This window comes from Rhineura floridana, chromosome 18 (genome assembly GCF_030035675.1).
Source record: "Rhineura floridana isolate rRhiFlo1 chromosome 18, rRhiFlo1.hap2, whole genome shotgun sequence".
Taxonomy (NCBI): Eukaryota; Metazoa; Chordata; class Lepidosauria; order Squamata; family Rhineuridae; genus Rhineura; species Rhineura floridana.
In genome coordinates this window covers 7,110,322-7,134,898 of record NC_084497.1, presented here as the reverse complement: position 1 = coordinate 7,134,898, position 24,577 = coordinate 7,110,322, and the positions used below count along the sequence as shown (strand labels likewise).

At 47.9% G+C, this 24,577-nt stretch overlaps 1 protein-coding gene across 1 annotated transcript; it reads right to left on the bottom strand.

Moving 5' to 3' along the window:
* Positions 1–6,294: 6,294 nt before the first annotated feature.
* LOC133372773 (proteoglycan 4-like) lies at positions 6,295–18,116 on the bottom strand. Its single transcript, XM_061601836.1, has 4 exons — positions 18,088–18,116; positions 16,562–16,663; positions 14,594–15,075; positions 6,295–9,181 (listed from the first exon to the last, which is right to left on the bottom strand). Exons 1-4 carry the CDS (start codon positions 18,114–18,116, stop codon positions 6,555–6,557), a joined length of 3,240 nt encoding a protein of 1,079 aa, XP_061457820.1. The 3' UTR covers positions 6,295–6,554.
* Positions 18,117–24,577: the final 6,461 nt, after the last annotated feature.

Genomic DNA, 24,577 nt, shown 5'->3' with positions numbered 1-24,577 from the left:
GGAGGACTTCCTCTGAAGCCAGCATGGGGTGGTCAGAGTGTGAATTCATTGGGGTGAGGTGCAGAGACACCTGGCTGTACCAGACGTGCAAGCAGCTGTGAAGACTCACCCTGGTTTGGCCGAGGGTGACTCAAGGGCGCCCTTGTCTTGTTGGAAGGTGCTCTGTATACCTAGACAGATCAGGGCTTCCCAAACCGTGAGCCATACTTCACCAGACATCCGCGAGCTTCCTTCAGGTGGCCCATGCCGCGTCGGCCGATTTGTGGTAGGAGCCCACACACCCATCGCCTTAAATATTCACGTTGGTTCCCACGTGTGTTGCATACGGCTTCTGCCATTCCTCAGGTTTTGCATTTTCCCATTTGAATTCGGCGGACTTCAAATCGTAATGCAACAGAAAAGAAACAGCAGCAACAGAAATCCAGTGTCAAATAGCACCTAGGAGAGGGCACGGCGATTGCTACCAGAGGCAGAAACATCGTTCGGCCATCTGCCAAGGTTATCAGCGATTGCCGTGGTCTGGGGTGAAAGAAGTTTGGGGATCACACACACACAAACACACTCACACAGACACACACACGCAGAGAGAGAGAGAGAGGGTGGATGGGAGGGCAGGAAGAGAAGGAGACAGAGGGAATGAACCCATAGATTATGCAGGGGGCATCTCTCTTATATTTAGAACTGTTTGCTGTAAACAGATTCCACGTACTATAAACAGAACTCTTCTATTTCTTGAACTACAACTCAAAGAACTCATACTCGAGCGTGCTTTTCTCATCCTCCCTCCCCATCCCTTTTTCCTCATGTGCCATGTCTTTTTAAAAAAAGAAAGAAAAAGATTGTGAGACTGAGGACAGGGACCTCAGAACTGATTTTTGGTTTTGGTAAGTGCCTTTTTTGACTACAGGGAGGAGGTATAATAATAATAATAATAATAATAAACAAGCAAAAATGTGTAAAATGCCTGTGTAAAAATAAAGGAAGCTACAGAACTGAATTTACAAGATCTGAACAGGGTGGTTTACGACAGATGCTCTTGGAGGTCACTGATTCATAGGGTCACCATAAGTCATAATCGACTTGAAGGCACATAACAACAACAACAAAATCATACAGCACTCAGAAATCAAGCAAGGGATATTCACATGCAAACAAGTGTCTGGATGGAAGAGAGTCTGCCTGAAAATTTGTAAAATTTTTGGTGCTTTTTTCTCCCCGGATTTATATCTTTGCACGTGGTTTTGGGCCAGTAGAAGCACTCGCTGTGCCCTTTCCTTACTTCTTCACAGAGGATCTGGATTTTGGCACACGTCTTTGATTCAGGAGGCACAAATTGGGAAAGTTCACATTGAAATGAACAAATATCATCCCTGTCTCTTTTGGGGTGCAAAAAAACAAACAGAGAGCAGATGTGCCCAGAGATGGCACCAATCAATGGCCGTGTTGTTGGGTGTCGCTCTCTAAAGGGCTTACCTCCGTCTTCTAAACAGTCTTGATTCCTGATCTATGCTCGCTAAAGCCCCTTTCTCATGCCGCACATGTTTGGCCAAATAGGTCCCCCTCTCCATTTGCCTTGGCTGTCGCAGGAGAAAACAAAGCTATATATATGAAAGGTTGCCTTTCAAAAAAGGCAGGATCGATCATTCCTGATCACCCCTGACCCCAAGAGTCTCACGGCTGTATGGAGAGGGGTTAAGCTGCACAGACGCCCCATGAATGCCTCGCGGCGGGGTCCCTCAGCCTCACGCTGGGATGGCACTCCTCAGGAGGTCCCAGGCCAGAGAAGGATCCCTCTCCCTTCTCTCTCCAACTGCCTTCTTCTGATGCAACAGCCTCCCCTAAGTTATGGGTCAAAGGAAGGGCGATCAACATGATTGAGGGGCTGGAGCAACCCCCCTGCGCGGAGCAGTTGCAACATTTGGGGCTTTTCAGTTTAAGAAGGGAGCGAGTCAAAGGGGACACGATCAGGGAATGGAAAGATCTGTCAATTTCAGTTCTTACAGTTTCTCCTTTTCCAATCTTAATTCAGTTCACCTTTCTGCAGCCATTTACGAATTATTCTCAGAAAAACTCTCCAGCGTATTAGCTCTGATTTCTCGCAACACACTGTTTGGTTTGCAGTTTTGGCCAAAGAACACGTTTTTGCAAACAGTTTCTTGTCATATAATGCACCTTGGGATGTTCTTTCCACTCATATATTCATTTTTTTGTGCACTTTCCCCTAATCTATGCCTTCTTGTAGACATTGCTTGGTTGGCGAACCGCGTTGCAAAATCTGAATTAAGCACCAGTTTCGAAGGACGGCTGTGTTTTGGTCTTCATATTGTTTCAGAAAGTGCTGATGTGATAGCTTTGGCTTGAAATGCAAACTGAATAAAAAATGCTCACCCCTGCCTAGACAGGATAGAGGTGTATCAAATGCTTCCTGGTTCAGAGAAGACAGACGGGGAAGTTTTTCTCCCTTTCATATTGGAAGATTCTGCACAGACAAAAGAAAAGGACTTCACACGGTGCAGAGTTAAACCGTGGAACTCACTCCCACAAGAGGCAGCGATGGCCACCTTGGGCTCCTGCTGGGAGGAAGGGCAGGATTAGTGGCTGCTAGCCATTAGGGCTACATTCTCACTCCACCAGCAGAGGTGTGTGCCTCTGAATCCCAGCTGCTCGGACTTGGAAGTGGGGACAGTTGCCGTTGTGCTCAGTTCCAGCTTGTGCGCTCCCCATCAGGGCATCTGGTTGGCCACTGTGAAAACAGGAGGCTGCCCTAGATGGTATTAAGACTTATGCTCTTGAGGTCATGTGGAGATTATAGAATATTAGAGTTGGAAGGGGCCTATAAGGCTATCAAGTCTGACCCCCTGCTTAACGCAGGAATCCAGATCTGCTGGCAAGTCCTGTTCCTCTTTCTCCTCTGAGATCCCAGATCTGAGTAGTTCTGAGTCCTGACACAGAGCGCCTCTCCCTCGCCCCCCAAAAAAACTAATTGGAAAGAGGCAAACTTGAGCTGTGAACTCAGTCAGAGACACACAGTACTTAAAGGCCAACTCCACCTGATCGGAGGCTTGTGTCCGGACTTTGTGGCCTCAGACAACAAACTTAAATGTAATTCTAGCAAACCAGCCTGCCATTTTATGGTATAGATGTGAGTTTGGCCACTAAAGGATTTATATAGATGTTGAATAATAGGGGTGCAAGAATGCACCCCTGTTTGACACCCTTAAAAGTAGAAATTCGTTTTGTTAAGTGGCCTTGATTATTACAACGAATCTGCAGGGAAGTGTTATGATATAAGCCCTGTATCAAGGTTAAAAGACGCCTATCAATTCCCAAATTTTGCATTTTGAGCCAAAGTCTTGATCTGGATATAGAATCAAAGGCCGCTCTTAGATCTACAAAGGCCGTATATAGAGCATGGCCGTTGGTTTTACTATATTTGGTGATAAGGTGCTGAAGAACCAGGACATGGTCAGACGATGATCGTCCTACCCGGAAGCCAGCTTGTTCAGGTGCTAGCAAATCAGTTTGGTTGACCCAGTCTAATAATTTCCTATAGAGGTAAGTGGTGTATAACTTACTTATTATATTAAGCAAACTTATCGGTCTATAGTTTGCTGGGTTCAACCGAGAACCTTTCTTATATATTGGAATTATTATAGCAGCGCCCCATCCTTGTGGTATAACCATGGAAGAGTTGATATTGGTAAATAGCGCAGCCAAGGTGGGGGCCCACCACTTTGCATTTGCTTTAAAGACCTATGGAGGGATATTGTCTGGCCCTGGTGCCTTGTTTGATTTAAGGGTGGCTATAAGATCTAAGACTTCAGCAGAGGTAACAGGTGACCATACAGGGAATTCTATAGAAGGGTCTGCTAGGGGATCATCCATAATATAATTTCCCTGATATAGAGTAGTATAATAGTTTTCCCAAATGGCTGGGGCAATGGCACATTCTAGTTGGAAATTAGATTTAGGCCACTGTTGGGCTATTATGTGCCAGAACATAGTCGAATCCTTTAGTTTAGAAGCCTGGAGGAGATTTTGCCACGTTTGTCTTAGGGCAATAATCTTCTTCTGTTTGATTAACTGTTTAAACATTTTCCTAGCTGCCCTAAATTTTCCTAGATGTTCATGAGATCTATGCAAGTTAAATGCTTGATGTAGGGATTTGACTTGTGTTCTTGCCTCATAACATTCAGAATCAAACCAAAGATTCACCTTATCGGTAGGCCTTCTCATTATCTCCCTAGGATCTCGTCTTATCAAATCTTGGATTTTATTTATTAGATGATATAAGTGATGGTAATTTACGGAACTATAACTGGCTGTTATAATTTGGTTTTTAATGGTCTGTAATTCAAAGGAATTTAGACCTTCAGCGATCTTTTCCTGAAGTTTAGGGATCCACTTAATCTGCGCTGGACGTACCTCAACATCCGTCACAGCGAATGTTCGTTGTTCTAAAAAAGGGGATTTATTTGTACCATGGACAATAGAAGTTATCGGAAAATGATCGCTTTCAGGACGTGCCAAGACTCTGCAGCATTTAATTTGAGCAAAAAGTTCCAGCGAGACAAAGATCATATAAATAACAGATACTCCCCTGGGCCCTAAATAGGTTAACTCTCCCTCAAGGTCACCTCTTATACGGCTATTGTGGAGGGATAGATTTAGTTTTGCAGACATAAGCATTAGACACAGACCCGCATAATTCATACCTCTGTCCCTAGATTGCCTTAAAGGGATACTTGGTGGATCATCTATCAACGGAGGTTCTAGGTGATATTTCGAATATAGGTCGTTATCTGATGCGCCCATTCTGGCATTGAAATCCCCCGCTAGGATTAAATTGGCTTCAGGAAAAGAGTCTGTCAAGGTTGACAGATAAGACTCTAACTTCCTAAATTGTTTTTTGATAGAGTTTTTTCTTTTGCTAGGGGGAATATAAACATTTACTATGATGTAAACAAAAGCTGAAAATTTTAACAATTTAAAATTTAGCGATCACAGTGATGGACTAAGACCAGGGAGACCCAGTTTCAAACCTCCCAACGTCCATGTAGCTCACCAGGTGTTCCTGGGCCAGTCACAACCTCTTCGCTTAGCCTACCTTACAGGGTTGTTGTGAGGATAATATGGGGAGGGCAAAGAACTAATATTTGCTGCCCTGAGCTTCTTGGGGAAAGGATGGGTTGATTTTTCCCCCCAAATGGTTTATTTGGTAAGTGAATCCACTAGTTTAGTTGATTAATTGATGGATGAGGACAAAACTTAATAGGGGAGGGTGCTAGTTAAGGGTGGGCTGATTTGTTGTTAGCCTGTTTTGATTCTGGCAAAAAAAAAAAAAAGGAGAGGGCAACCAGGCTACACTATAGTGGCATGTGTTCAGCTGCAAACGTAGTTTTACCTGGATGGTGTGAAATGTTTTGACCTGATTGCAGCAGAGGCTGGTCCACCATGATGCATGGGGCACTGCTCCACCAACCTCAGTCTGCCCTCAGCCAGTCCCCACTTGCCTGCTTTCTTACTGACAACCAATCAGAGGGTGGCGCTGCCTGCCATCGGCCTCCCTGCCTCCCGCCCTGCCAGTCCTAATGGGTACGAGTGTGCTCGTGACTTAACTCCAAGCAAGCTTTCGCCTGGGGATATTTAATAAGTGCTTTTTCCTGTTGGTTATTTTCTGTAAAACGTACAGTGTACCCATACATGCATATGGCGTGGTGAAGAAATCTTTTAGGGTTGTAGTTAGGGATGGGAGAAAAAGGAGATTCAGTTCTCATCTAAACGTGAGCCTACCCAATTCAAGCTTTCCAAAACAAGATAAAGCAAATATCTATATTGTCAAATCGATAACTATGTGAATGAAAACGCAGCCGTCCTTCAAAATCCCTCCGCCTTTTGAAATGCAGTTCTCCAGCCAAGGAATGTGTACAAAAATGGCTAGACGAGGGTAAAGTGGGCATAAAAATGCACATATTACTGAAAATGGCATTCAAACATGCAGTATATTGGGGGGGAATGTGCAAAAATGTGTATATTAGGCAGAACTGCATACAAAAATGTGTAAGGAGAAAATTGTACTGAAATGCTGGAGGATTTTCATTAGGACTTCCCCTAAAATAGATTCGTCACAAATTGTTCTGGAATTGTGGAGAGCTGAACTTAAGAATGGAAGAATGAGCGAGTGGGAGAAACCAACATGGACAGATTTGCCCATTCCCAGTTGTAACGCACACCTTGACAGAGCCTCAAATACAACATATTTATTTTTATAATATGAAAAATCCCCTCCCCTCTTCTGTAATATTATGCCTTGATTTGCAGCAAGGGGGCAGCCTCTATCGAGTCATCTAAGGTTCCCCAGCAAAGCGGTAGATTGGGAGAGGGGGCAACCACTCATTTGCTGGCAAGGAACCACACTGTCTTTGGTGTCTTGGGCGATGCCCTTTTGGTCCGGGGACCTCCTGCTATCCTGGTGGTCGCAGGGAAACCTTTCTTGGTGTGGACCGTTCCTGTTTTCTTTGTACTCTGGAAGGATGTGGGAAGAACAACTTGCTTCATCGGGGCCATCCCTGCATTCCTGGGGGGTAGCGGAGGGGGGGTTGGGTTGACAGTAAGCCCTGATTTCTGGGGTCCAGCAAATGCAGGAGTGGTTGGGTAGGCTCCCGGCTTCCCGGGGCTTCCTCTATGAAGAGAGGAACGTCAAGCTTGGAGAAGGCTTGTTTGGGAGGCTTTGCAGAGGTTGCTGAAGCTGCACACGTGGACATGCTGGAACATCTGTAGGAGGAAGCCATGGTTGACGGAGGCCCCGGTTTTCTACAAGGGCCAGCCACAGCCGGCTTGTCGGCATGCTGGCCTGCGTTCTCCTTGATGCCTCGGATCCGGGTCCAGGCTTGCTTCATGACGCGCAGCATCCTTTTCATGGGATTTCTGGTTGGCTTTCCCGTAGAGGGCCATCGTTCGGGGCACTTGGCCCAACGACCCCTTGCTCCTGGTGGCACCTGCTGGGGTTGGTGCTGCATGCTGGATGGTACGGGGCCCTTACAGTTGCCCGCTGGCTTCTTTTGAACACTCAGCTGGACTGAGGAGGCGGTGGCCTGGATTTTGGTCCCCACGTGACGATGATGCACCATCAGTCTGGAAGACTCATGAGGGGCCCTGGAGGCCAGATCGGTGGGGACACTGGGTTTCACGATGCTGACGCATCGCTCTGGAGGTTGTTCCTGCACCTTGTCACCCTCCACAGTTTCCACCAGCCCCCATTTCTTGGCGTGGGTCCTCTTGATTTTCAGGTGGAAACCCAGGCCCATATGCACGTGCCCGTCACGTACGGTCAGCCGTGGGTAGACATGGAGGAGAGGGTCTTGCTGAGTGCGGGGGTGAGGACACCTCGCACTGCAGCTGCCGCACAGCCGGCACACGGGGTACTCTGCCCTCAGCTCTCCGTGGCCCATTTCCAGTGCTTGCACTAGACTCAGCCGGAGGTCCTCCACAGTTTGCTCCACGCTTAGGGAGGTGAGGATGGAGCGAATCAGCTGCAGGCGGGAGGGAGGTTCAGGGGATCCCTGGAAGCTTGGGGGAAGCTTGGCCACGATGTCCCTGCTATGGTCACCTGGCATCTGCGGCACTGCTTGCGAAGATGCAATCTGTCTTGCTGGCTGGGGGCTAGCCAGTGTCTTTTGACCTGGCCTGAATTCCCTCCCAACCCCGGCACTGCCCATTGGTGTGGTTAGGACTGTGCTTTCCTTTTTACCGGAAATGGGGGGTGTTGCTCGGGGAACCTCCTCCCCTGCAGTTGGGAGTGCAGATCCCGGTGAGGGGGCCTTTGTGTGCTCTGACATCCTACCCTCCTCCTCAGAGGTCATGAGTGGTATAGCAAGGGATGGTTCCTCTTCTATGTGTCGTGAGGCATCTTGACTTTCACGCCAAGGAGCCATGGGGGGAAGAGGCTTAGGCAAGGTGGGCTGCTCCTTTGGCACACTTTCTACTGTCAACATTGTCATCTCCAGAAGCTTGGCCTTGGTTTTCACGCTGCTTTGGTGGGCACTCGTTGGCTCAGGCTGTCTTCTCCCCTCCTTCTCAGCCCTCTCTGGGGGGCTTGGGGTGGGGACTGGGGAAGGGGAGTAGGGAGCCTGGCATTCCATCTTGGCCAGCGACTGAGTCAAGGGGGTGGGCTCCCCCCAGACCTCTGGGATCTGTTTCCTCTTCCCATTGAAATCCAGGCATTCTGCGGTGTCCGGGCCTACTGCTTTGTAGGGACCACGATGGGGGTGGTGGGCCATGGGGGGAAGAGGCTTAGGCAAGGTGGGCTGCTCCTTTGGCACACTTTCTCCTGTCAGCATTGTCATCTCCAGAAGCTTGGCCTTGGTTTTCACGCTGCTTTGGTGGGCGCTCGTTGGCTCAGGCTGTCTTCTCCCCTCCTTCTCAGCCCTCTCTGGGGGGCTTGGGGTGGGGACTGGGGAAGGGGAGTAGGGAGCCTGGCATTCCATCTTGGCTAGCGACTGAGTCAAGGGGGTGGGCTCCCCCCAGAGCTCTGGGATCTGTTTCCTCTTCCCATTGAAATCCAGGCATTCTGCGGTGTCCGGGCCTACTGCTTTGTAGGGACCACGATGGGGGTGGTGGGCCATGGGGGGAAGAGGCTTAGGCAAGGTGGGCTGCTCCTTTGGCACACTTTCTCCTGTCAGCATTGTCATCTCCAGAAGCTTGGCCTTGGTTTTCACGCTGCTTTGGTGGGCGCTCGTTGGCTCAGGCTGTCTTCTCCCCTCCTTCTCAGCCCTCTCTGGGGGGCTTGGGGTGGGGACTGGGGAAGGGGAGTAGGGAGCCTGGCATTCCATCTTGGCCAGCGACTGAGTCAAGGGGGTGGGCTCCCCCCAGAGCTCTGGGATCTGTTTCCTCTTCACGTTGAAGTCCAAGCGCTGTGCGGTATCCGGTCCTATGGCCGTGCAGGGTCTACGGCAAGGATGCAGAGCCCTCTTGAAGGGGAGCTTGTGCAAGACGGGCTGCTCCTCCGGGGAAGTCATTCCCTTTGACATCATCATGTCCTCCAGAAGCAGGGCCCTGATTTTCACATGAGTTTGGCTGGTCTTCAGTGACGGCAAGAGCCTGCCCTGCATGCTGCTGGTTTCAGGAGGAGTTAAGGGATGAGCAGAAGGTTCCCAGGAGGTTGGAAGATTGCAGGTGGGACCTGAGAGAGGGGGGGGAGAGAGAGAGAGAGAGAGAGAGAATCTGGCTGAGTCTTTCACCAGGATGGCACAGCACCTCAGATAGATTGACACGGTGAGGGTCCAGGAATCAGAGTAATCCTGACCTGCAGGGGTGTTGCTAGAGATAGGTCCAGCAGCAGTCAGCAAGGAGGGGTGTCATTGCTACCTGACCTCCTGTCACCAGCATCGCTGCAGATTACTGGGAAGGAGAAGGGAGCGAGCAAGACAGTGGGGAGTGTGGTGCAGTGCAAACATATTGACAGGAGTGCCAGATTAGCTCTGCCAATGTGTTTGCACCACACCAATTTCCCCAGCTTGTCGTCGTCTCACCCCTCCCCCTCTACCTCCCAGTAATCCACAGCAATGCTGGTAACAGGAGGTCAGATAAGCAGTGCTGTCTCTCCCTGCTGGCTGTGACTGCGTAGGTTTATGGGGTACAGGTCCCTTTTTTTTTTCTGATTGCCCAAATTGTTTCTGGGTGGGTAATGAAGTTTGGGGAAATGGAATGGGGGCGTGATCTGGGTTTATTGGGTAGGATGTTAATTTGGGGGTAAAATTGATTTCAAATGGCTTTTAGAGATTAGTTGGGGGTAATGAATGGAGGGAAGTGAAGGAGAATGGAATTGCTGGGAAATGAAGCACAGGCAAATAAATGAAAGAGGAACTTATTTTGGGTGGAATAGGGTGCAAATTAACTGACGAATTTATCTGGGATGATTTGGATGGGAAGTTAGTTGCCTTGCCGTCTGTGACATTTACATTCAAAATTTGAACCTACACATTTTAAATAGCTTCAAGATGTTTCATAGGAATCAGTTCACAAATGGAATGCTATCAATAAATCAGCAAGTGCAAATTTTATGCCGATTTGTGCCTATAGTCACCCACCAAATGTTTTAATCACCTAGCAGCAGCCTTGCTGACTTTGGTCCTGACCTTATCCCTAAACTCCAATGTGTTATTATTTATTTAATTCCATGTATGAATTGCTTCCTGTAAAATATCTGGAGCCGATTTCACAATAAAACAATCCCGCAAATCCATATATAAAAACAATTAAACATTAAAAAAAATCACTTTCTCATGTAGAAACAATTTAAAACAATTTCAGATCTAGTACAGACGCAGAGTGGGATAAAGATCTGAACTTAAAAGACTTGTTGAAAAAGGAAGGGCTTCAAAAGATGCCAAAAAGACAACAGAGTTGTCACTCGTCTGACATGTAATGGGTGTTCCAAAGGGTAGGTTCAACCACACTAAAGGCCCAATTTCTATATTGTACAGAACGGACCTCCTGATGAGATGGTATCTGCAAGAGGCCCTCTCCTGCAGTAGGGTTGCCAGGTCTCCGTTTTTTGGCCGGAGTTTCAGGGAAAAAGGGGCCGTCTCCGGCCTCCGGCAATACTTTGCTTAAACTGGATGATCTCCGGCTTTTCATTGGCCGCCTTCCCGCCCTTTGTCATTGAAGCAGGGAGAGCTGGTGCCGCCGCCGGGGCCAGGCTCTGTCTTCCCAGGCAGCAGCCTGTCTTGGACAGGGGCGGGCAGGAGCGGCAACGAGGGGCTGGCCCTGGGCGCACGAGGCGGGCGCTGCTTAAAAGGCCAGTCGGGCAAGCGCGGCGCTGTCATTCTCCCTCCTGCTGTGGGTGCCGCTGGGCGGGAGTGGCCGCGATGGAGCTCGGCAGTGGCGGCGGCGGCGGCGTCTCTGGCTGGGGAGCGCATCGCGGCCGCTGCTGCCCAGCGGCGCCCACAGCACAAGGGGTGAAGCGGCGGCTAAGAAGGAGCTGGCCCCGTCCGGCGTCCACTGCTGCTGTGGGTAGCAGGCTGGAGAGAGAGAGAGAAAGAGAGAGAGGCTGGAGAAAGAGAGAGAGGCTGGAGAAAGAGAGATAAAGAGAGAGAGGCTGGAGAAAGAGAGAGATGCTGGAGAGAGAGAAAGAGAGAGATGCTGGAGAAAGAGAGAGATGCTGGAGAGAGAGAAAGAGAGAGAGGCTGGAGAAAGAGAGAGATGCTGGAGAGAGAGAAAGAGAGAGAGGCTGGAGAAAGAGAGAGATGCTGGAGAGAGAGAAAGAGAGAGATGCTGGAGAAAGAGAGAGATGCTGGAGAAAGAGAGCGATGCTGGAGAGAGAGAGAGAGAGAAAGAGAGCGATGCTGGAGAAAGAGAGAGATGCTGGAGAAAGAGAGAGATGCTGAGAGAGAGAGAGAAAGAGAGAGATGCTGGAGAGAGAGAGAGAGAGAAAGAGAGCGATGCTGGAGAAAGAGAGAGACAGAAAGAGAGAGAGAGAGAGAGATGCTGGAGAGAGAGAGAGAGAGAGAGAGAGAGAGAGAGAGAGATGCTGGAGAGAGAGAGAGAGAGAGATGCTGGAGAGAGAGAGAGAGGCTGGAGAGAGAGAAAGAGAGAGAGGCTGGAGAGAGAAAGAGAGAGTTTGGCCCTACTCCTCAGTTTCTTACTATTTCCTCTGGATAATTGCACTGCTGGAAACGGACAGAATCATCATGTAATTGTCTTTTCTTGACAGGATGTGGGAGTGAGATTGAAATGACAACAAATAGGAATGTGTGCCATTGTTCCATTTTTCTGCACATTTCCCATCTCCCCAAAGCAGCCTTCCCCAACCTGGTGCCTTCCAGATATCTTTGGGCATACAGCTGCCACCAGCTAACATCTGGAGGGCACCAAGCTGGGGAAGTCTGCCCTAAATTGTCAGCTGCTTCAGGTCTATCAGATCTAAGCATATGGTCACCCTGTTGTGGGAAAGTTCCCATTAAACTGACTCGTGTTGTCTCATTAAGTCTCTAATGTGGCAATTTAAGCGAACAGACCTGATCTTGTTCTGGGTTTTGGACTTCCAGCAGGGGCTTAGACTAGAAGGACTAAAAGGCCCCTTCTAGCTCTGTGATTCTATGCTACATGTAAGTGTGTGTGTGTGTGTGTTACACACAAACGCACAGGCACACACACAAGCATACTTTTTTTCTTTGATCAATTTTGCTTAGAAAAAAAGTGTCTTGTTCTTGTCAGTTGACTTCCTTTTTTATTCTTTGTATGTACTTAAACAAGCTGGTCTGTTTTAAAAGAAAAGCTTGGAGGTGTTTGTGAGAGCCCACGAAAGAGCAATTTCAGGTAACTGCCACAGCCAAATGGTTAAGAATTGGCCTTATGACATAATGTGTACTGGCTGGTCTCTACAGAATTCCAAACACCATTTCAGACTTAAGGCTGCCATCTATTATCCCAAAGGCAGCCAAAGTAGCATCCTCCAGATATTGTACTAAAACTCCCATGAGCCCTATCCTGCTTGGCCAGCAATCACAATAAAGTCCAAAAACTTGACTGCATCTGTTTAATTATATGCATGGAAATGGAAATGGACTGCCTTCAAGTTGATTCCGACTTATGGCTACCCTATGAATAGGGATTTCATGGTAAGCAGTATTCAGAGGCGGTTTACCATCTAAGGCTAGTACTCCCCACCTGGCTAGGGCCTGCTCAGCTTGCCACAGCTGCACAAGCCAGTCCCTTCCTTGTCCGCAACTGCCAGCTGGGGGAAACGGCTCCTTGCGACTATGCACCTTGCCCACAGGTGGCAGGGCACATAATCCCTGAGCCACTCACTGTGGGGGTGATCTTTAGCTGGCCCTTGACATCCAGGAGACACGAGCGGGGATTTAAACTCATAGACTCTGGACTCCCAGCCAGGCTCTCCTCCCCACTGTGCTATACCATCTGTTGCATGAGCATACAGTTAACATACAACTGACTTCATAGCACCATGCAGATAACAACTGGCTCATTCTGCATTAGCATAGCTGCTGCAAGCACTCTTAGTTCATTTTTACAAGATAGTTCAACATGCTATCTTGTTCATTAAAAAATGCATTCATTCCTGACTTTACCTCTTACCACTTCTCCAGGCTGTAAAAAATAAAATAAAACACCTTCCACTTTCCTTTTTTGTATCTTTAATTCAGTTGTTGTTGTTAATGTGCCTTCAAGTCAATTTCAACTTATGGTGACCCTATGAATCAGCGACCCCAATAGCATCTGTCATGAACCGCCCTGTTCAGATCTTGCAAGTTCAGGTCTGTGGCTTCCTTTATGGAATCAATCCATCTCTTGTTTGGTCTTCCTCTTTTTCTACTCCCTTCTGTTTTCCCCAGTATTATTGTCTTTTCTAATGAATCATGTCTTCTCATTATGTGTCCAAAGTATATGTGTCCAAAGTCAGAGGAAGGCAATGGTAAACCACCTCTGAATACCTCTTACCATGAAAACCCTATTCATAGGGTCACCAAAAGTTGGGATCGACTTGAAGGCATTCCATTTCCATTTTCCATCCATACTCCCTAAGATGGTGAGAAGGAATGACCTTGTCACTTCAGCTGGACCTCTTTTAGGTAAGATTTCTATTTTAATTTCCAATCAGAAATTTTTTTTTGAATGGTATGCTGCACGCAAGCGTGGTTGATACAATGTATCATGCTTCATGACGTCACTAGGGCCCGCCCCATGATGTCACTAGGGCCCGCCCCATGACATCACTAGGGCCTGCCCTGTGACGTCACTAGGGCCCACCCCGTGATGTCACTAGGGCCCACCCCGTGACGTCACTAGGGCCCGCCCCCATTTTCTCTGGTTTTTGGATGGTTCCGACCTGGCAACCCTATCCTGCAGAGTGCAGCGATTGGTTGGGTATATAAGGGGTGAGCTGATCTTCCATTTTGAAGAAGCCCCATATGTTCAAGGAACAGACTCATGGCCCATTTGGGGAACCCAAGACTTGGCGAGGCTCTCTGTTTGCTCACCTGGTGGTCGGGTTCAAAAATACAGGCAACAGAGGCTGGCGGACGTGGGCATTTTAAGTTGCTGCTCCCAAAAAGATAACACTGATTGTACAGTCCTTATGATCAAGGGTAGAAGCAGATGTTCCCAGGGGAAAAGGTTTCCCAGCCCACATCTCCCTTACTGCGCCGCTACTGCAGGGGATGGGCTCTGTGCAGTGGAGACTTGTTGAGAGGGAAGGGCTTCACACTGGATGCAGCACAGGGACGCTCATCCTCTGAGGCCCTTCTAGGGGAAGTGTGGAGGACAAGCAACATTTGAATGGGACTTTTTGGTGATGGCTCCCTCACTGTGGCATGCTCTTTAGAGAGATGCGCCTAGCCCCATCATTATGAAACCTATAAGCGCCAGGCAAAGATTTTCCTGTTTACCCATGCGTTGGGGTCTTAACTGGGATCGTATGGTATGAGTGTTCATCTTTTAGTAAGGTGGGGTAGGATTCATCCTCGTTCCATGCACATAGAAAGCTAAGACAGCTGGAAGACGGGTACACTTCAACCCTTCTCCCTCATTGCATTCAGTGAGACTGGGGGGAGAACAGGGGCCTGTTACTCACAGCTCAAGGGCCTGGACACGGCGGAGATCATTTCTGAGGAGCTGCTTTGCTGCGGGTCCTCCTGGGCCCTCTGGGGCGGACGCCTCTCCTCCTCACTCAAGGCCTCCCCTCCGCTGCTGGTGCTGGTGTCAGCCTCGCTGGTGCCCCGGGACGCTTGCTGGAGGTTGGGTGCCTCCGGGATCAGGTCGGTCAGGGAGTCCAAGTGGGGAGTGAGGCCTCCCCACAGCTCCTCCAGCAGCTTTCGGCGGATGTTGAACTGGACCGGGCGGCGGGACGCGGGCTCTCTGCGGGGTCGCTTGAGGCCAGCGGCAAGGGGCCTGGGAAAAGGCAGAGAGTACCAGCCATCTTCCTCTGGGGCTGACGGCAGTGGGGAGACGGCTGTGTCCAGGAGGCTTATGTCCTCACTGGAGGAGGACAGAGACCAGCTGCTGCTGATGGAGGTGAGGGAGTCCAAGGAGGTGCTGGACAGGCTGGACAGGACTCTGGGGGGGGGCATAAAGACATAATTGGCATGAGACTCATGGCTTGGTGGGATACATCAAGGCCTCACCTGCACTATACCTTTAGAGCGGTATCATGCCACTTTAAACCATCATGGCTCCTCCCAAAGGATTCTGGGAACTGTAGAAGGTGCTGAGAGTTGTTAGGAGATCCCTTGCTCTCCTTGCAGAGCTGCAGTGCTCAGAGTGGTTTAACCATCAGTCCCTCTTCCCGGGAAACTGAGCATTATAGCTCTGCGAGGGGAATTCTCAGCTCTCCGTTCCCTTAGCAAATGACAGTTTTCGGGAATCAGGTTTGACCCCTAGCATCTCCAGGCCATGCAGGCCTGAGAAGGTTGAGATCAGAGCGGGGAGGGGGCCTGCAAGGCGCGAAAAGTGACGAAGCTTCGGGAATATGATTGCATCAGAAGCCCCCTGATTGGCTGATTCATCCTGAACTGTTGCTGGGATTTTCCCCTTAAGTATAGGGGATGAGACCCATAGCCTTTGTTCCCCGGGACGTTCCTTGAGCGTTCCCCTGGATTCCATCTGGAAGGGTGGTTGTCCATGTGGGGTTCCACTGCTTCTTACTATCCTGATGTTATCTCTCTGAGGAGAGATGAGATTTGCCAACAACTACCTCTTCAGTAAGTAGAATAGGCTAGTTAGTTTATCATTTTCCGGTTGTGTTTGAACTCTCTTATGTTATACCTGAACCCCTGGTTGGGTGTGGTTTTGAGGAACTGCATTGCCGCTATTAATTGTGCACTTACATTTTATTAATAAAGTTACTTCTTATTACTTATGTGTGTTCATTGAGTGAGACCAATTTGGTTCTGAATCCAGCACCTTGACCACTGACCACAAACTACCGAACAAGAGTGCATTTTGGTGTTACCAAAGGCTTCTGGACAAGGAGTGCCTGTTTGGCTCTTGTCTTTAAGAATCTTTGGTTTACCTATATCTGGGCTCTGGGTCTCCCCTAACTCAGAGTGGAACCAGTTGAAGGAGTGGTGGCAGCCTATCTTCTACCTTGCAGGGTTGGCGTTGATTGCATAACCTTGGCAAAGGGGGTATTGGGTTCCAGATCAATTGCCCAGGTGGGGAATTTGGTCTGAAGCATGCATTTGGCACCTGCGGGGGTCAAGAGCGTGACGTGGCCTTGACTGGGACTGTCCTGTGATCTGGAGCCCCGGAGAGCTGCTGCGGTCAGTGTAGATAATATTGAGCTAGATAGACCTATGGTCTGACTTCGTGTAAGGCATCTTCTGGGCTCCTATAGGACTTCATTTTGGGGAGTGCTGCAGCTCAGTGGTAGAGCGTCTGCCTTGCATGCAAAACGCCCCGGGTTCGATCCCCAGGTAGGGCTGGGAGAGAACCCTGCCTGAAACCCTGGAGAGCCACTGCCAGTCAGTGTAGGTATTACTGAGCTAGATGGACCAACAGGCTGACTCAATGTAAGGCACCGTCCTGTGTTCCTAGGACTTACGAGTCAACATCCCTGTCCAGCTCCTTGGGTTGTGGTCGAACGGTCACACTGGTGCAGCTCAGTCTATGCTCCAAGGTCAGGATCTCTGGTGGCTCTGGAAGCCTGGTGGGAAGAGGACAACCTGGTCAGGCCTCCTTTGCAGTTCTGTGTGGCAGCTGACTCTGCTGACAAGACCTGATGGGGACTGCACATGGCCAGACCAGAATAACAGGAGCCTAGCATCAGGGCCAGAGCCTGGAGCAGCATCCTGCAGGGCAGGTAGAAGGTAGCTCTTTGGGTGATTTTCAGTAGATCAGCAAAGGGTTCTGACTTCCAGTTGTTATAGCAACAACTGCAAGGCGTCCCCCCTCCCAATACAGTGGATCAGGGGGTGGAGCTTAAGAACATAAGAACATAAGAAGAGCCTGCTGGATCAGGCCAGTGGCCCATCTAGTCCAGCATCCTGTTCTCACAGTGGCCAACCAGGTGCCTGGGGGAAGCCCGCAAGCAGGACCGGAGTGCAAGAACACTCTCCCCTCCTGAGGCTTCCGGCAACTGGTTTTCAGAAGCATGCTGCCTCTGACTAGGGTGGCACAGCACAGCCATCACAGCTAGTAGCCATTGATAGCCCTGTCCTCCATGAATTTGTCTAATCTTCTTTTAAAGCCATCCAAGCTGGTGGCCATTACTGCATCTTGTGGGAGCAAATTCCATAGTTTAACTATGCGCTGAGTAAAGAAGTACTTCCTTTTGTCTGTCCTGAATCTTCCAACATTCAGCTTCTTTGAATGTCCACGAGTTCTAGTATTATGAGAGAGGGAGAAGAACTTTTCTCTATCCACTTTCTCAATGCCATGCATAATTTTATACACTTCTATCATGTCTCCTCTGACCCGCCGTTTCTCTAAACTAAAAAGCCCCAAATGCTGCAACCTTTCCTCGTAAGGGAGTCGCTCCATCCCCTTGATCATTCTGGTTGCCCTCTTCTGAACCTTTTCCAACTCCATAATATCCTTTTTGAGATGAGGCGACCAGAACTGTACACAGTATTCCAAATGCGGCCATACCATAGATTTATACAACGGCATTATGATATCGGCTGTTTTATTTTCAATACCTTTCCTAATTATTGCTAGCATGGAATTTGCCTTTTTCACAGCTGCCGCACACTGGGTCGACATTTTCATCGTGCTGTCCACTACAACCCCGAGGTCTCTCTCCTGGTCGGTCACCGCCAGTTCAGACCCCATGAGCGTATATGTGAAATTAAGATTTTTTGCTCCAATATGCATAATTTTACACTTGTTTATATTGAATTGCATTAGCTTAATGGTTTGGGGCAGCAGAGGGGCGGTTGTGGTCCTCTGAGTACAGTGGAAAGGGGTCTCTCGACTACCACTTACTTCTTTACAGATGTTCCTTTGTGTTCTCTATGAAAGAAGCCGTAGCATGCTGTAAGAAAGGGACACAAGGGGGTTGTGAAAGTCAAGAACCCAAGAACTGTCTATCTGCCCCCAAGGTCCCAAAGTAAGAGACTAGCTCCTCACCAATCCATGTCTCCTGCATCTTCAACCATCTGGTCCTGGGACCATCAGCCTGTAGCATAAAAAGTAAAAAGAATAAAGCATTGGCTAGGTCTACGCACAAAGACCCTCAGCTGCTTCCTTTTCTGTACACCTGAGATCACAGCCACTCCCACAGGCTCTGCCTCCTGATATGCTAAGCCCCACCCCTTAGGCTCCCAGACTCCACCCCCCATATGTCAGGCCCAGACCCTCAGTAGACCTTGTTACTTGAGTCAAAAGTGACCTCAAGTGACATGGGGTGCCCCTCTACCAGCTCTGGCTCTGACCTTCTCTGAATGGGGATAGCATGGCTTCAGTTGTCCATGCTCTAGTAACCTTCAAGATAGACTACTATAATGTGTAGTAGGCAGGGCTTCCTTTGAAGAGGGTTTGGAATGCACAGCTAGAGCAGAATGTGGTGGCTAGGTTGTTAACTGGGACAAGCAGTTGCGAACATATAACACCAGTTCTGGCCTGTCCAGGCCCAAATTAAAGTGCTGGTTTTGACCTGTGAAGCCTTACATAGCTCAAGACTTATAATTACAGGACTGGCTTTCCTCATATGAACCGGTCTGGACTTTGAGGTTGTCATCTGAGGGCCTTTTCTGCATGCCACATCCAAGGGAGGTCCAGAGGGTGGCAACAATTTTAAAAAAAGGCCTTCTCAGTGGTGGCTCCCCATCTATTAAATGCTCTCCTCAGGGAGGCCTGTCTGGCACCAAATTTGTCATTGTTTCAGCCCCGGGCAAAGGATGTTTTTGTTTTCCTGGGCATTTGGGCAGCAACAGTGCATAGATGTTTGAATATGTTCACATATTTTTATTCTTGTGTTTTATGCTTGTAAATCACTTTGTAGAAAGCGATCCATACATTCAATAAACCAAAACCCAGACCTGGAAAACCCACTGAATGGACATTCTGGATGCTCTGATCCGCCACGGCAATTCTGACTTTCCCAGATAGACTGCCTGACTGGGCAGGATCACGTCACCCTCCTCGTATGAGCCACTTTCAGACCTACCGCAGGGACCGTGAGGCCAGGCTGGGGCTCATCTGTGCTCCTCCACTGGGGACGATCTCTTACCCACAAGGCTGCAGCCACCCAGAAGACCCAGACAGTGATGAAGGCCAGGAAAGGCAGCAGCTCAAAGCACCAGTTGCACCAGTTCATTTCCAGCAGGAATATGAAGCTGCCTTTTGAGCTGGAGAGCAAGAGCTGCTTGGGCAGTTTCTGGGCCCAGCCTGGCCTCTTCCTCCTAGAGTCACTCCCACATCACAAAGGCCTTTTTTCACCTCAGCCCTCCTTGGCCCAGAGTGGTGGTGTTGTGCTCTGGGAACACTGACCAGACATCACAATGCGGCTGAGTTGAGTTGAGTTTATTTACAGTCAGATTGACCCTTCAATACAAAATAATATTACAGTATAAACAAGTATAAATGGGATCATTTTGATTTAACAGCAGAAAAATATATACTCAGGTAAAAACAGTATACAGAAAGAAAACATTAAAACTAAATTATTGCACCTTTATTTTCCTACGTTTAATAGCAGCAGCACTAAATTTGGCAACAGCAAGTGTCACCTCCGGTTTATAATCACCTAATAAATAATCTAGGTAGAAAGAATCCGTTTTAGCTGGAAAAGGCGACAAAATAGGCGCAATTAATTCATTTATTTTATTTATTTTATTTATTTTATTTATTTTATTTAATTTATATACCGCCCTAAGCCAAAAAGGCTCTCTGGGCGGTGTACATAGAGGATATCTTATATCATGGTAAAATATACAACGAAGAAGAAGATGTTCATTCGATTCAATTTCTCCATCAGCACAGGGGCAGATTCTCTCAGAATATGGGGTTTTGTTATATCTGCCAGACAATACAGCAGATGGGAGTAATTAGGGTAAAAGCCCTTCTATAGTTGGGGAGTTCCAGAGTCGAGAGGTATGACATTAAGGTGAAAAACTTTGGATTATGTCTTTGTTTCCTCACAAGGAGTAAGTGATGCTGGAAATCGATGTCTCTAAGTCGTGTTTGATTATCACACGAGCAGAATCATAACCCAGATGGAAAATATAAGGCAGAGAAAAACCTAGGTTTAATAGTTTATCGTGGATCATTTTTTCCCAAGGAGAACAAAATTTATCTGAAAGTACATGCGGAGCCAGACCTATGGGACTAAAAATCAATTTCAGCCATAATAATATTCTCAATTTCCATACACAAGACTCAATAGATTGAAGACCACATTCTAATCTCAATATGTAATTTGGGACACAAGTAGGAACTCCTAATATTGATCTTAAAAAGGAGTTTTGAATGGCTTCTAGTTTGGAAAAGTTAGTATATGTACTAGTTTGGGCCCCATATAAGAGTTGTGGGAGAATTTTAGCAACGAATACTTTTATGGCTGGAGAGATGATTTGGCCCCCTTTGGTATAAAAGAAAGATAGTAAGGCCTTTGTTGTACGTCTGGCAGTTAGCAGGGAGGAGGAAATATGCATCTGATAGGAACCTGATGCTTGTAATACAATACCAAGGTATCTGATAGTTTTCACTTGCTCAATCGGCAGTTTATCGATCCTCCAAATGTGTTTTGTCTTTTTTTTAGTAAAGACAAGAACTTTGGGTTTTTGTTGATTAACTGTTAGTTCTTCTTCAAAACAGAAGGATGTCAGAGCTGCCAACAGTCTTTTAAGGCCAATGGGTGTCTGTGAAAGAAGCAGTATATCATCTGCATATAACAGGCAGGATCTCGGGATAGATGATAAGATTGGAGGGTGTGGGGGGGGGGGAGAAAGACCCTCGGCAGGAAGCTTTAACTCGGGGACGTTTCCATGCAAACCCCACACATCACAAGGCGCAAATGGGTTCTGACAGATCTGTCGATATCTCAGCAGGACACTCTTGGCCGGTCGGCCAGAAAGCCATCCACCATTCTGTTGGAGCCCCGTGCCCTGAATTTGCCAGCAGAAGAGCTTACACCGGAAAATTAACTTGGGAAGAGCATTTAATGAGGCTCAGGACCTTGGGTCAATACCACAGACAATGAGAGGCTTGGGGTGGGATCAGCGACTGACCCCCACATGGAACCAAGAGGGGGGGGAAACACATACACACACATTAAACCAACAGCTTCTCCATTACAAAGGCCAAGTCGGCTCTGCGTCCCCTTTGACCCCTCCCCACCTCCCAAACACGGGATGTGCCACAGTCAACGGCTGCAGCCGCCCCAGTGGATTTCGTTCAGATTTCATTCGCTCTGGTCTTTTCTCAAGCCTCCCATGAAGGCAACATCCTTTTCCCATGAAGGGGATGGAGCAACTCCCCAGTGAGGAAAGGTAACACCTTTGAGGGCTTTTCAGCTCAGAGAAAAGAAACTCGGAGGCAACATAAGAGGTGTATAAATGATGCACGGCCTGGAGAAAGGAGAGGTTTTCTTCCTCTCTCATCTTAATGTGTGCGTGGGGTTTGCATGGAAACATCCCTGAGTTAAAGCTTCCCACTGAATCTCGGACACTGGGCCAGAGTTTGCCTGTTTCACCGAGGATCTTTCTTCCTTTCCCCCCAATGAAGCCAAATGTTGTTTTATTTATTTGATTTATATCTCACCATTCCTCCCTGCAGGACCATATTGTTGTTACACGCCTTCAGGTCGATCCCGATTTATGGATACCCCATGAATAGGGTGTTCATTGTAAGCGGTATTCAAGGGTGGTTTCCCATTGCCTTCCTCTGAGGGTGAGAGGCAGTGACTGGCCCAAGGTCACCCAGTGAGCTTTGTGGCTGTGTGGGGATTCGAACCCTGGTCTCCCAGGTCGTAGTCCAACACCTTAACCACTACATCACACTGGTGATATATATATATATGAACGTAATTGTGATTAACCAAACAGAGGTTTTTATTATACTAACAAAACGTTCCGGCTTCTGGCTTCATCAGCTGCTAACATCCCAATTTAATACTTTTTTAACATTTAATATTTTAGTACTGAGTTTTGTAGCTGCATATGTGTTTAATTATGTTTAGGTTTTCTGGTATAATTACTTTATTTTAAGTTGTTTAATATATGTTTTAATTGTATATTGGATGTTTATTTGTTGTGAACTGCCCAGAGAGCTTCGGCTATGGGGCGGTATAGAAATTTAATAAATAAATAAATAAATGCTGTTACCAAGGTGGCAGTTACAGAGCTTTGAGGATGGAATGCTCAGAGGGGCTTCCTTTGCAGAAGCTCAGTGACGCTGGTGCTGTCCTCCAGGTTCAGGCCATGTGGTGCCAACGTGTCCAGAGAGTATATCCAAAGGTTCTCCCTCTTAGTCAATGCTGCTGGATCTCTTGGCATCTCTATAGCAGTTACAGGCTGTGACCCTCAATGCTGAAATGTTTTCAAATGGCTGCTCCACTTTTTTTGTTAAGATTGCCGATTTGTGGTTTGTTGTTGAAATGTGCCTTCAAGTTGATTATGACTTATGGCGACCCTATGAATCAGCGACCTCCAAGAGCATCTGTCGTGAACCGCCCTCTTCAGATCTTGTAAGTTCAGGTCTGTAGCTTTCTTTATGGAATCAATCCATCTCTTGTTTGGCCTTCCTCTTTTTCCATTATTGTCTTTTCTAGGGAATCATGTCTTCCCATTATGTGTCTGAAGTATGGTAACCTCAGTTTTGTCATTTTAGCTTCTAATGACAGTTCCGGTTTAATTTGTTCTAACACCCAATTATTTGTCTTTTTCGCAGTCCATGGTATGCACAAAGCTCTCCTCCAACACCACATTTCAAATGAGCTGATTTTTCTCTTATCCACTTTTTTCACTGTCCAACTTTCACATCCATACATAGAGATTGGGAATACCGTGGTCTGAATGATCCTGACTTTAGTGTTCAGTGATACATCTTTGCATTTGAGGACCTTTTCTAGTTCTCTCACAGCTGCCCTCCCCAGTCCTAGCCTTCTTCTGATTTCTTGACTATTGTCTCCATTTTGGTTAATGACTGCTCCAAAGTATTGATAATCCTTGACAAGTTCAATGCCCTCATTGTCAACTTTAAAGTTACATAAATCTTCTGTTGTCATTACTTTAGTCTTCTTGTCATTCAGCTGTAGTCCTGCTTTTGTGCTTTCCTCTTTAACTTTCATCAGCATTCGTTTGTGGTTTATATATATATACACACAGACACACACACACTCTAAGCCCTCTCCATGCAACAGCCTGGCCTGCTTTGCAGGGTTGTCATGAGCCATTCTTGACCTGTGAGCTCTCCTCCTGCAATAGGGACCAATCCCAGAACTGGTTTCGCTCTCCTGGTATGCGAAACATTGGGAAAGGAGCTTCAAACTAGACATGCAAATAGACAGGTGACCCCCACTCTGGAAGCCTCCACCCCCACGAGGAATCTGCTGCTTGGGGTTTTTTGGGGGGGCACACAGAGACATCCCCCTTGCTGCTGAAGGTCAAACAGCGGGTCCTGCTTTGGATTCCTCGTGCCTGGTTTGAAGCTCCTTTGCCAATGCTTCGCATGCCAGGAGAGTGAAACCAGTTCTGGGCATTGGTCCCTATCTCAGGAGGAGAGCTCGGAGGTCATGAGTGGCTCACGACAAACCCGCAAAGCAGGCCAGGTTGTTGCATAAAGAGAGAGTGTACGTACGACAGTCCTGCAATGTGGGACGATATAAAAGCCGGGAAATGGAAAGGGCCCTTTATAAAAGAAATGGATGCTCCCAAACACTAGGATGTGTTAGGGACAACTTGAGAAGAAGCAAAACCCTTCTGATATTGTATTTTGTTGACCCTTTCACAAACAAAATGCCATCCAGAACAGAATGGCTGGTTGGAGCCAATCAGAGTGAAAGGAGGCGAGTAAGCCAGTGAGAAGACTCTTCTCGGTAGCTAACACTCTCCCCCATTTGTGCTTATTGGCTGCTAGGGACGTCTGCTGTTGTGGGAGGAGGCCTTCACAATTATCTCATTCACACCCAGCAACAAAAAAAAGAGAGAGTGGCTGTAAAGGGACCCTGCACTTCTAGATTTGCCGCCATAGCGCTAATGTGAGACATACAGCACCTTCGCGAGGCCATCTTTCTGATTTGGACCATCTCCTGGGGGACACTAAGAAACACCTTTCTTCAGTCGCGTGTGTGCATGTACCTGTGTGTGTGTGTGTGTGTGTGTGTTAACTGCAGTACGTTTTGTTCCATCGGATAGGTTTCTGCCCCTCTGAATGAGTTCTAAGTCTCCCCTGTTGCTGCTGCTGCCGGTGGCGGCGACTTTAAAGGTTTTTTTCTTCAGAATAAAAGAGAGCGACCCTTTTCGACACCCTCCACCCTCTTCCAACTTTCCATTTTTACTCCTTGCAAAAAAATGACAGATTAATCTTTCGGGAAGTGCACTGGGAAACCTTGGAGCACCCTCGATATAAAGCCCTCGAGCCACTGTGGCACAGCTGTGAGGGGGTCGGACTATGAGGA